The sequence below is a fragment of the Alternaria arbusti genome (assembly GCF_024043155.1).
Source record: "Alternaria arbusti strain BMP 1465 chromosome Unknown scaffold_12, whole genome shotgun sequence".
Taxonomy (NCBI): domain Eukaryota; kingdom Fungi; phylum Ascomycota; class Dothideomycetes; order Pleosporales; family Pleosporaceae; genus Alternaria; species Alternaria arbusti.
The window spans coordinates 846,924-859,778 of NW_026249952.1; the positions used below are offsets into that span (position 1 = coordinate 846,924).

At 52.0% G+C, this 12,855-nt stretch overlaps 4 protein-coding genes and 1 non-coding gene across 5 annotated transcripts; 2 read left to right on the forward strand and 3 right to left on the reverse strand.

Annotated features, from left to right (window-relative positions):
• Window positions 1–781: 781 nt before the first annotated feature.
• On the forward strand, window positions 782–2,044 carry J4E86_008253 (uncharacterized protein; the record flags this gene model as incomplete). Its single annotated transcript, XM_051448767.1, has 1 exon — window positions 782–2,044. The coding sequence occupies one exon, from the start codon at window positions 782–784 to the stop codon at window positions 2,042–2,044; it is 1,263 nt and encodes a 420-aa protein (XP_051300363.1).
• Window positions 2,045–2,553: 509 nt separating this feature from the next.
• Window positions 2,554–3,901, reverse strand: J4E86_008254 (uncharacterized protein; the record flags this gene model as incomplete). The annotated part of the gene is made up of 3 exons (XM_051448768.1): window positions 2,554–3,059; window positions 3,113–3,719; window positions 3,773–3,901. The coding sequence occupies 3 exons, from the start codon at window positions 3,899–3,901 to the stop codon at window positions 2,554–2,556; spliced, it is 1,242 nt and encodes a 413-aa protein (XP_051300364.1).
• Window positions 3,902–4,311: 410 nt separating this feature from the next.
• J4E86_008255 lies at window positions 4,312–4,448 on the forward strand. Its single transcript has one exon. It is a non-coding gene; the product is annotated as a tRNA-Ala (tRNA).
• A 708-nt stretch (window positions 4,449–5,156) lies between these two features.
• J4E86_008256 (uncharacterized protein) lies at window positions 5,157–6,948 on the reverse strand (the record flags this gene model as incomplete). The annotated part of the gene is made up of 2 exons (XM_051448769.1): window positions 5,157–6,139; window positions 6,189–6,948. The coding sequence occupies 2 exons, from the start codon at window positions 6,946–6,948 to the stop codon at window positions 5,157–5,159; spliced, it is 1,743 nt and encodes a 580-aa protein (XP_051300365.1).
• Window positions 6,949–8,254: 1,306 nt separating this feature from the next.
• Window positions 8,255–10,660, reverse strand: J4E86_008257 (uncharacterized protein; the record flags this gene model as incomplete). Its single annotated transcript, XM_051448770.1, has 2 exons — window positions 8,255–10,100; window positions 10,317–10,660. The coding sequence occupies 2 exons, from the start codon at window positions 10,658–10,660 to the stop codon at window positions 8,255–8,257; spliced, it is 2,190 nt and encodes a 729-aa protein (XP_051300366.1).
• Window positions 10,661–12,855: the final 2,195 nt, after the last annotated feature.

Here is a 12,855-nt window from a genome sequence, read left to right on the forward strand (position 1 = left end):
TACATTATACTAGGGCTACTGGATGTCGATGTGGTGCACGACGGTATGGACGACGTTACCATTGGCAGTCATTGTCATAATCCACGTGGTACGTAATGGCAAAATGAAGAAAGCTCAGAATTTGTAAGTTAATTGGAGATTTAGGCGAGACGTTCAGACTACCTAATCAGTCGCATTTTTATTTTCGTGAAATGCGTTGCGAAGCGTGCCGACAGCCCCTGCGAGAATATTTCTATTATGAGTGTAATGAAGGATGTGTCAGGTCAGTTCGCACCGCTTTGTAGCCTTCAAGCTTTGCTAACGCTCTGTGTCTTTCAGTTCCATTCCGAACTTCTACATTCAGGATCAAGAAAACAACGATATCGAGGCCCCAGATTTACCCCTTGAGTCTCAGCCGCCCGTGAGGCTATGCGTTGCATGTACGCGCAAAGACAACAAATTGGCGACATGTAAGCGAGAACACTGTCGCAAGATCTTTCAACCCAAAGTTGAAGACAAGGGTATGACACTTTTATAATTTGATATGTCCTTAGACACTTAAACTCTTCTAGGAATGGCCTCATTCAGGGCAAAGCTACGGACCTTTGAATTCAGGGAAAAAGACGGTCCATCCAGGAAATCGAACGGTTCATCCGAGTCGCAGCTGAAGAGAACGGCTTCCAAGCTTATTTCTCCCACACACTTCGCCAATGCAGGACCACTTCACGTCGCTCTCACTTTCGGGCCTCTGATGATAGAGAATGGCTTGCCACAGTGAGTCATCGACCCACTACCTTGTAGCATGGTACTGAACCAACCTATTAGCGTCTACAAAGCCGACATTTCGTGTCGGCCCATACCGTCTCTCCGATACAAACCATCTCTCATGAAGATGATCTTTTCCGAACGGGACGCGACGAACGAGACAGTCCTTATAGGACATGTGTACGATGACAGAGCCAACAAACGCGTGATCAAAGAGCTACACCAGAAACCTAGAACAGATCGCCGCATTCTTGGTTGCGCGAAGAAGGTATGTGGTGGTGCATTCTCTGGACACAATGTGCACTTCGCAGATGGGGAAAAGGACGTGATAAGGCGTTTGGTCGAGGCTGGCTCTAGCTTTAAGATAAAGGGAAAATCTACTGATTGGGTCACTCAAGCGCGATCGAACCTGCGCAAGGCCTCGCTACCGATAGTCGAGGCCATCAAAGAAACCTTTGGACACGAGATCAATATATATCTCAAGCACTTCTCCAAGGTTCTGTCGAATCCGGATACCCGACTGAGTTGGGATTGGCGAGACAACAATTGCCAGACCTTCGCGACAAACCTCATAAAAGACCTGCGGATCTATGGCACGTTCCATCACATGCCCTTAGCTTTCATTGATGATGAAGAAGTTCGCAATGCGAAGGATTGGTCCTGTCCTCGATACGCCATGTCCTTCGGGTCTAGCATCGACACACCGTTAGCGTTACTGCGACCGCAACCTCGCTCCCTCATTTGGAACTTCTACCATAGACACCGGGACAACTGCGACATTGTGGAATTCGGAGAAATATACCGTAGAAAGCCTTGCGCCTTTCCGACCGAAGCATGGCTGCTGCTCGACAGCATTGAAGACACCGGAGAAACAAAGGTTTCGTTAGTAGATGCTCTGTGGAGCATACCGAGGGACTCCGTATCTATCTTACACACCCATCTCTTGCGCGACTCATCGGTGTACTCCAACACGGAACAAAAAGTTTTGACCAGAGAGCAATGGGTCCAGAACCGTCTTCGCGTAATGCACCAGCTGGATGTCTTCGCAAGTCTGAGCGGTGCGCTCACTGCGGCGCTGATGGAACAACGGATCGAAAAACGACATCTCATCGCAAAATCCGCTCATCCTCTTGCAGAAGACTATGGTGACTTTCACGCCGAGGAAAGGATGAAGATCGTTGATGTGGGTGGGCGCTTTATATACTCCGTCTCAGGACGTGAGAGAAACTGGCACAAAGCAGAGTGGATGCATCTCTTTAGGAAACTAAAGAACGGGGAACAGGTCCACAAGAACTCCTAATATCTACTTGATGCCTTCACCTGATACAAGAAGATAAAATGAATAGGTCGAGAGCCTACATCAACGTTAGGCTATCGACTTCGCATGCTTCTATGTTAATGTAGGCTGCAGGCCTGTTTAGTTTTTTCTTAGTTAACGTGCCTTGGTAGTCCAGAGGACCCGTATAAGAATAGCGCCTAGTCAGAGTGGCACCACCTCGTACATTGAAAAAATTGAACAACCGCCTCCTAGAAGTCTACATTACCCTGAAGAATATATAAACTTCAACCCTTATACCAACGTAGACGGCAGAGTACCTGTTCGGTTTTTTCCTTGTATGAGGTGGGACTGGAAGTGAGTTGGAGAGATCAACTCATGAAAGGGTATATTGAAACGTATCGATACGCTCGCCTGGATAGAAAAATGAAGAGCCCAAGCCTTCTTTGGAAATACTCACGCCGTGTAGGAAAGAAGTCTACGCGTACGAGCACGCATCAAAGGAGGAACCACTTGAGCGGATGCCGCATCACTTAATCGTCCGAGCCGTCCTCAGGAAGCTCCCTCAGCACGCCCTCCACAATCTCAATGAGCTCATCAACATCTGGTCGCTCACTTGGCTCCAGCCTCAAACACTTCCTCACCACCTCTTTGACGCTGTCTGTGATAGCATCCTCGGGGTTCGCCTTCTGCTTGCCTCTCTGCATACCCTCATCTGGAAATCTCCAGTCACCACCCAAGACACATATGCTCAGACTGCCACCAGTCTCGTCTGACCTAGCCTCGAAGGGGCTCTTGCCGACTAAGCAGGCGTAGAGCGTGCAACCGAGCGACCAAATGTCGACCTTGGTGTCAATTACAGAACCGGTCTTGACGTCGAAGAGTTCCGGAGCGCGGTATGGCATGGTAGAGTGTTCGGCCGCGGTGTCTTGGATTTGTAGGGCGAGGGATCGCGACGTTACGGGCGTTGGGGATGGTGCGAGGGAGCCGAGGTCCATGAGGATGGGTGTCTGGCCGTCGTCGTCTATCATGATGTTTCCTACGCGTGTTAGTCTGTAGAATGGGCAACCATGAGATGAATGGAGTACATACCAGGCTTGATGTCTCTGTGCGCGTACGCCCTCTCCCCGCCAGGCGCAATGCCTTCGTGCGCCGCTGTGACTTCTGACTCCTCTAGCAGTCCTTCTGCCTCTTGCTCGTCGTCCTCATCATGATCGCGGTTCCGCCTGCTCGGGCGCATCTCCATTGTCTCCGCAGCTTCCGCGTCTGCCCTCTTCGCGTCCCTCCGGACCTTCTTCGCTTTGCCCTCGCTCTTCGCGCCGCCGGGTCCGCCCTTAATCTTGTACTGATGCATTGCCTTAAGCGCCTTGCAGACACCCAGGAACAGTACCATGAGTCTTCGTTCAGGAAACTTTGTGTGGTTGACCAGGTTCGCGTTGATCATGTCTTGTAGGTTGCCGCGACGGTAGTACGGGAGGAGGATGTATACGGTCTTCGCGGACGAGTCTGACTTGTCGGTTTCAACGGAGTAATCGATTGAGTGTATGATGTTGGGGTGCGGCGAGAAGAGTGTGTAGGCCTCGACTTCCTTGAGCGCCAGGCTCACGCTTTCTTGGCCAAAGGGACATCTAATCTTCTTGAGTGCGAGGAGTTGTTGATTCGAGTTATCTTGTACGAGATATACGTATGAGAAGCCACCCTGTATCGCGATGAGTCGACTGAATGTAGTCCATTGTATGGAGCTCAGCTTACCTCGCCCAGCAGCCGTAATATCTTGAAACTCCGACTGTTGATCTTCAATTGTGGTGAGCTAGGAAAGCAAACCATGCAATTCGTGAAGGAATAGACAACGTCCAGAAAGTATGTGCCTAAGGATCCCATCGTGGCGGTTTCCGTTGCGACTGCGATTTGTTTTGTTTGCGAAGCTATCGACAGCTTGCGGGAAGGCGGTGCCGAGATAGACGCGCGGTCAATTCAAATTGTCGAGTGTCGCAATAGTACGAAGCTTATTTGTGGGTGATGAGGGGGTGATCGGGGCGGAACGATAGTGAAGACGTGTTGTTTACTGTGATAGGATGTTGGTGCTGACGACGAGGTTCCGGGTTGCGCCAAGGCGTGGCTGTGAACCCTGGCAGTCGCACGCTTCCGATCGCCTGCGGAACGTGGTCGGGAAGATCCACGTGCCGCTAACCCGAAGCGGGCGTTAGCGCACTATCATCCAAAAACCCGACATATAATCCAAACTCCACGAAAACTTGCCAACAACCTCCCAAAGATGAACTGAACGTCCAGGGCGTGTGGCTCAGTGGTAGAGCGTCCGCTTTGCAAATTTTCGCGCTAGTCCTATTGCAGAGAATTAAACAATTGCGGAAGGTCCGGGTTTCGGTAAGTCTATATTCGCTCCAAAGGTCGAGCCCACTCGCTAACAGTTCCCAGATCACCCGCCCGTCCATTACAAGTTCTTTTTTGCTCTTTTTTGCCGCCTCTTGTTCCTATCTTTGCAGGCTGTAACATGCTGTCGCAAGAGCTAAGTATATCTTACAAACCTAACTTGTCTAAGAAACTAGGGGAACGTTACTCGAATCTTGAAAAGTATAAAGATGCACACAAACGCTGCTTGCATTGTCTTGCATTTTGTCTATGCAGCAAAGCTTGAATAGTCGTATCTTGCCTTCATCTGTAATACTCTGCCATAAACCACCTTTATATCTAATACCTAAAAAAGACTTAAATCTTGAGATTTTTGGAGTTAACTTCGACATTCTCTACATATGTTATTAGGCCCGTCGCACATCATCATAAGAGACCAGCTCCTCAGAAAGATCACCTCCCGCTAATTCCCAATCCGACCGCATTACCAACCACCTGATCTACCACAACATCTTAATCAGGCCGAAACCTGAACACCGTGCAGCCTACATCAACGCCAGATTCTCCAATCCGCTGATATTATCCCACTGTATGCGGCAACACTATCAAGTTTCAACCCTGTACTCGGGGACCCTACCTCATGCAAGAAAAAAGCTGAACAGGGTTGCACACTACATTAACGTAAAAGTATACAAAGTAGGTAGTCTAACGTCGATGTAGACTCTAGGGGGTGTCCACATTCTCTCTGGTTTGGCGCAACCCCCTCTCAAGGCGCGACATCCTTCGGCATCCCATCAACCCCCAGATCAATCTCCTTGTCCAAATTCTCCAAGAACCCCTTGCCGCGGAAATCCTCCTTTCCAACACTCTTATCCATTATGCCCGCAACCTCCTCACACTTATTATACCACGTCCTCTCGTAATTGTACTCGTCCGCGGGACCATCCGGCATCATGATCCACTCCGGTATCGCGCCCTTCTCTTGCTCATTATCCTTGTACCACCAAAACCTCGCTGTATCATCCTCTTTTGTGCGCCAATTACCGCGGTTCCAGTTGTGCTTCAGCGGAGAGTGCTTGTCCCATCCGCGGACGAGATGGCGGTAGTAGGTGATGGGGTGGATGTATTCGTTTGTATCGCCCAAGTCGCGGAGTTTGGTCCATTTGGGCGCCTTGGTGTCTTCGTTGTAACACTCGACTTCCTCGTGGCCGGGCATGCGTTGCCAAGATCCGATGAAGTAGTATATGCCGCTGTAAGAGTCTACGAGGGGACCTGTACCCCAGCTGAAGTCGAAGTTGGTGTGTGAGTGGGGTGGAGAACGCGGCGGAGGTTTGAGTGTATCGTGACCGATGCCGGGAATGGAGATCTTTGGGAGCAGGTTCCACGCTTTTTGAAGGAAGTTCTGGTGGTGGTAGGTGCAAGCGAAGCGGAGGCGGAATATCCAGCGCGTGTATTGGTCCATGGACAGCTGGAAAGCATGGCGGTCGATTGTGAGGTAAGGGGAGATGACTTGAAGCATCCAGCAGAGGGTTGCTGTGGAGATGTTTTCCGAATCTCCTTTCATATCACCGAAAGCGTCTTGTGAACCACCACCGATATTTGTATGAACACCAGGGAACCAAACTTGCTTCAGCTCCGGTGTTGGTCTGTTGGGATCGTCGACTAGATCTTTAGGAATGTACCAGAGAGTAGGGCGGAAGGCCCTCCGACGCTCATCTAGAGCCAGCGCCTGGAACGCATGTTCGATATCTACAAACCGTTAGCCAGAATCATACGCTTCGGCACCACTAAAACTCACTCTCCGTCAGCTCGACGTTGTGAAACCCATATTTCGTCCTCGACCACGCCAGATCAATACCGATTAGATCAGGTACACCCAACGAGCCAACGGTATCCCACACACCAACCACCTTCACCTTCCTGCTACCCTCGCTAACAGCAAGCTCGCCATGCGGTCGAATGTCCCATACTTCTGCCAGCAATTTGAGATCATGCCAGTCGATGTTCCTGACATCTACGCCCTCTTTCTCCATCTGTAGACCCTTCTCGCTGAGTTTGCCCTTGGTGAACCATTTGTATTCATTCGTCTCGCGGAAGTCAACACCCTCCTCATTTCTTTGATACAGTCGATACAGCTCCGGGAAGAATTGCATGTTGACCGGTGCAATCACACCAATATCCGAGACCAGCCCGGCAACCGCACGTGCGGTGTAAGCTCCTCTCGAAAACCCGAAACAGAAGATTTCATCGCCCGGCTCGTAGTTTTGCACAATGAAGTTGTAGGCTTCGATGACGTTCTCCGCAAGACCAGCTCCCGTGCCGCCTTGTCGTCGCCTCTCAGAGGTACTGAGATTCCCGGTTCCTATCCCGGAGTCATAGTACACGATCTGATGGAATTTCTTTGAGGCGTCGTCCTTGTCGGTGCCAACACGCGCTATCAAGCGGCAGAGTCTGGCAACATTTGAGGGTATGTTGTCTTTGCTGCTGACGCTAGATTGCCATGTGCCATCGCAGCAGATCACTAGCCGTCGTCTCCAGGCGGTGTTGTCGTTGACCATGGTGGCAGAATGCAAGTTTGTGTAGGTAAATGGGAAAAGAAGAACAGAAGGTCGGTCGTCTGTAGCGCGCAATGTCGATTATAGGAAGGAGGAATGCGTATAAACAAGTACAAGAACGCTGATCAGATACCAAGGCTGAATCGCAGGCAAGCGCGTCGGACGTCGTTATATGACACTCAGGGGTAAGCAAAAAGACAAGTAAGTACACGCAGCACAAAAGACGAAGCTGACCGGTTCCAAGCCACGGAGCTGCATTCAGGCAATGGGGCAATGAGGCAGCGCAGCTCTTCTAATTTATCCTCATCGAGTCGTACACCGTGAATGGCCGATCACCGAATGCCCATGACGGACGCCTAATTCCCCATGTCGCCAATGCGCCCGCCGCATTGTCCAGGTGCGGCTGAAGGAGTCTGCCAAGCGACCTGTTTGAGCGGGATGAAGCGCTGCTCCTACCCGCACGCCTTTGCATTTTCACCGAAGGACGGGTCAGACTGCGAACGCCTTCAGGGTGGTCTGATATGGCGCGAAGGTGTTGGAGTGAGAATTCCTCGCGTTGCGCGCGTCGGCGCGCTGTCTGAACATGAGAGAATGCGGTGCGTGTGTGTATGGGGCTTGTGCACGCGATCATCATTGCCGTCGCTACTTAGCTTTGCCGTTTGAACTTTGATTGCGATATCGAAAACACTGTTTGTGCGCGTGTGGATAGTTGTGAACTGATCAATGTGTGATGGGTGTTGGGGGATCATGGACGGGGTCCGAGGCGCAGGCAGCGCGGTCAAGGCGTGTCAGCTGTTGCCCGAACCCTGAAGTAAAAATATTCAGGCAACGGCAGGCACAGCCCATCTCCAACTCAGAATGCCACAACAACAGTCAGATTACTGTCAAAAGCTGCATTCCTGTTACACCAATGTCAGCTCAATACTTGCTTGTTTCACTCGGCACGTGCATGCCGTCTCAAAAAAAGGCCGAGTGTGCTTGCACCGCCCGAAGGCGGCGGCAATGTACCAACATTGATTCTTCTCGTCAATACCATATATCCAAAAAGCGGTCTATACTATCGCTGAACATCAAATCATGACCAACAGTCGCTGAAGACCAAATCCGTGGAGTATCCCAGTGCCGTCTGTCGCGATATGGCGCCATTTTGGCGCAATCCCAGAGTACCATTGTGGCAGCCCCAGGCGTGCCTATATAACGCCCACCATCCCACCATGAAAAGAACGCTTAATCGCTGAACATCACAAGACTGCTTCCTGAAACTTGTACGACAATCCCGCGAGTCGTCAAAGCCCCTGGCATCAAGCACTCACATTGAGCGAGGTGAGTTACCAGCTGTATGCGGCCGACTGCCGAATTGAGATCCATCATTAAAGCCCTCGAAGCTTTCACCTGATGACATCCTTCTCAGATCGTTGTCGTCGCCCATGTCGACATCCTCCATCTCGTACCGGCCCGCACCGTTCGGGTTCTGCGGCGGTCCCATATTGGCAAAAGAACTGTATTGCCGTGGGGGCGCCGCGGGCGGAACGCCAGCACTGCTGATTTGTTCTGCGAGGCTGGGCTTCTCCGCCAGATTGTTAAGCATGGCGCGACTCGCGTCCAACATCGACACGGCGTACTCAAGGAAGTCCGCACGCTTGGAAGAGACGGAAAGCGTCCAGCGATACTCGCATAGCCTGAGCTTGTAAAACTCGGCTTCCTCCTTGGCGGGTGCCGTAGCCCATAACAGCGACCCAAAGGTGCCGATGAGCGTAAAGTTGACTTTGGAAGCAAAGTACCAGAAACCCTGCAGATGTTCTGGCTTCAGACGGTTCACGAAGTCCATAGCAGAGATCAGCCGCGTCTTTGCGGCGTTGCGGCACATGAAGAGACCGTAAGAGTCGGGGTTGGTGGAGTCGAGCGACTGCACTATGCGCCTGTGCAGCGTAATCTCCGTCGCAAAGTACGCGAGATGCAGATAGCCCGTAGAGGTGAGCTTGCCCTTCTCGGGAACGTTCATCTTGACCTCTGTGGGTAGCTTCTCGTGCCATTGACGAAGCTTGATTTGAACAGGCTTGGCTCGTGCGAGGATCAACTCGGTCGACTTTCTCCCCGCATTGGCAAAGTCGTGAATCGCCGTTTGGGTGTAAAATGTGTCCATGACCTCAGCCATGATCTGCGTGAGCCCAATCATCTGGGCAAACAGTATCCGGCCTCGGTGGCTCTCTACCTGCTCCTCTTCAGATTCTTCCTGACGCGTCTCGTATCCATCCCCTTCTTCAACAAAATCGTCTTCTGTTATCGGCTTCACCGCCCAGTTGGCATTGAAGATGTGCGATGGCCGGCCGTGGATGAGTGAGCTCCACTTGTCTTGCATGTACAACGCCCATGCGATGCGCTTCCTCAAGCCACGCTCCCAGAGAGGAACTGACCATGATGAGCAGTCGAGATGCAGGCCTAATTCTTGACCAATGGCCACCAGCTGTGTTGTCAAGCTCCAAGAGTCCGCTTCAGGACGTTGCAGCAACAGCAAGCCAGCCTGTATCGTCGACAGTTTAGGTCGCTCCATAGCTAGTGTGAGCGCCTTCATAGCAATCGCTTCTAGCCGTGCTGCATCAGGTCGGGAGTAATTTGCTAGCTTGGGGTCGAGAGACCACCAGTTGAGCGCTAGGATGTACATGCCAGCCAACAAAGCTGGCGAAAAACCTCGATCGCCTCTGCGATACCGTTCGACAAACAGATGTTTCTGGATGATGGGGTAGTTTGGATGCACTACTTGGAAGTAAAGATCTAGTAAAGCAGGACCATGTGGGTGCACAAGCTGCTCGACCTGAACCAAGGCCTCAGACTCGCCGGCGAAGTCTTGTGTGTTCTCGTCAGGTAGCATAATGAAACATTCATGATCGTTCACACGTCGAAGCGTACCAAGGTCGAAGGTCGACTCGTTACGGGTGTCGAACTGTGATAGGCCAATGAGCAGCGAATCGAATGGAGAACTCAAACCGATGTATCTGCTATGTTGCCGCCGTTGCAGCCCTAATGTCTCTCCAAACTGAGGCAAGTGAAGGCTCGCTATTTGAGATAGTGAGGGTTGCGGTGGTGGTGGACTTGGCGCGGTTGCTGTGATGGTGGGTGTTGATAGTGCTAGTGGCGGAGGATCTGAGTCGACGGATCTGCCAGAGGATGTCAGCACGACATCCAGCTATACGCCGACGCCTGGCGAGGGCCACAGCTGCTGGTGCCACGACCACATGCGGGATGAAAAAGCAAGTAGGTTGCACATGCGCACGTGACCTGGTAGCGTGACGCAAGAGGCATAGCAGATGTCGGAAGTGATATATCTACGCGAGCCGTGGACGTGAAGCAGTAGCGGGGTGGCCTAAACATACCTCTTCTTGGTGTTGTTTGGCGAGTCTTTCTTCTCACCGTCGACGACTTTCCTCTTCCGCGGCAGTGGGCTTTGTACAAAGGTACACTCCTGCTTGTGGAACTCGCACAGGACACACAAAGCAGCGCCCTCGTGTATCACACAGCGGCTCTTCCTCCTTCGGCACGCGTCACAAGGGCGTTCCCTCCGTGAGCGGATGTTAGATACTGGACCGTTGTTGGACGTGGGCTTGCTCAAGCTCTCCTTGCTGGATGGTGACTTCTGTATCGTGCGAGGACGAGCTGGTGCTATAGAGACAACAGGACGTGGGCCCATAGCCGGCTGCTGCATTGCTACGGCCGTCATGGCTAGCTGGCGTGGTGGAAGGGTGCGATAAGGCTATGATAGACACGGCCCGTTGGCTAGTTTCCGAATCAGGGTGCAAGTATCTCGCTATCGGAAGCAGGGTTCGTGACAGGTCTTATCGCGTGGGAGATAGGTAGTTCAATCGGTATATGGGAGATATCCCGGAAATGCAAATCCAGTTGGGTAATCCAATGGACAGTCAGACGAGTCCTACTTAGGGCCCTAGGTTGCCGGTAACGGCGGCGAGGAGTATGAGGTGACTGATGGTTCGCGCCGTCATTGAAGGTCTACGCAAGAAGTAGAGGATGGGCGGAGGCGGGCGGGATGGCGGGATCAGCCTGGCCTTGGAGCTTGGAGACCTAGAACCCTGTGTGGGGAGAAAGCAGGCGCATTATCGGGGGTGGCAGTCGTATATACTGGAGTGTCGCTGGAGAGCGCGCTGCGAGAGTCTTTTGTGGCAGACATGTGCTCGGGATGGGTTTCAAGATGCAGGGTGCACGGATGTTGCTTGGAGGTAAGCTGGATGGGCTCTAGCGGCTTCCTGCATTCTATCTTACGTACAGCCGAGAGATAAGGACTCTGCGGTGGGCCAATGGCCGCCGTGCATGGCTTCCCCCACCTGAATAATGTGATCTTTCCATTACTCCAGCTCTTGCTTATCTGTGCGTCTGTACTACACAGGATCCAGTTTAACTGTCTCGAGGAATTACTCTTATGTACTCGTTACCATACTCCATAGTTTTAGTATTGGCGCATGCACGTCACCCACGGCTACGCATCATTATCGCTCGCCTAGCACTGGTAAACAGTTGACGACCGTTTGAGGGACCTTGCAGCTGACAGTTGCGCCGCTGGATTTTTCTTGTGTGCAGCATCGACAGCACATGGCACGACGTGATGGCCCAACCTTTTGCCACGTTCCGAGGTTTCCACGAGCCGCCTCATCGCAAGGCAGCTCACCCGACTATGCCAGTATCCATGGTAATGGTATGAACGGCCTCCGCACGTGTCGCGTGTTCTCCACAAGCCCTACTGCCATACTTAGCATAGGACCCCTCGATAGCGATCTCCGCTCCGCTCTGCCCCTGGTCTCGTTTCTCACCGCTCGCACTTCAGGCAAAACGCTTTCCGCTCCGACCACCGGCAGTGCGCAGGACCCGAATATCTCCGCCAATCCTAGTCAGCGAGTTGCATCTTGCCGTTGCATCTTGCCGTTGATGTCATAGCACTTTTCGCCGTTGACGCGATTCAGGGAGGCTGGGTGAAGAACCGCGGCGCCGCCATACCTCCCAAGACCGAAGAAGGCTGGAAAATCGGATGCGATCTACGCCAGTGTACGTAAAACGCAGGCTTAGCCTCGCACTGCCAGCGACCTCAGACTTGGGTTGCGATGCTGCGGGATGACAGATGGATACCCAGCTGCACGCTCAGTACTTCCACATTCGTCCTCGCTTAAACTACCGTTTAATCTCTCAACAACGGAACGATATATCCTCCTCCGAGTACTGGAGGTCGTTGTTGAAAGGCCCGTAAAGAAAGTCAGATCCCAATATTCCCCTCATCGCCCGCTTGATGCGACTGGCCTAAGTACCGGAATGAAATCCGTCCGCTCAACCGCATGTAGATTTGAAAGACCATGGGTTCGTGGTTGACATTACGAGATCTTTAAGCGCAGATCCGCATGTGAGAGACTAGAGGGTGTGGATTCTGCCCAGGCTGATGACATCTCAGGGAAAGTCGGGCCGCTTTTCTCCGGTGTGAATCATCCACTCCGTCGTCACGACTACATATTGCGCCCTCTGAAGAGTCAGTCTAACCATTTTTCGCGCACTTCCACTGGATGTATGCGAGAGTCCTTGACTCGGTAGTCCAGAAACCTGCCTCCTAGCCGTTGGTGTTCTTACGTCGTGTCTGCTTGAGCATATAAAAGGAGCCAGGTATACCTTGACAATACCCAGGTACCAAAGTGCCAACACATTGTAGACGAAGCCTAAGCCCACAACATCAATCCTTAGCCACCGCTGCAGGAATACGTGTAGGATGACGAACCCTCAATTTGTCGTGAATCTACGGTCAGCATCTCCTTGCCACTAGCTTACTCTTGAGACCGGCAATATATCGTAACCTTGGATTCGGGCTGATTGATCTTCAAGATCTACTCATAGGTTGAACTTCCTCAGATTCTAGATTGATAT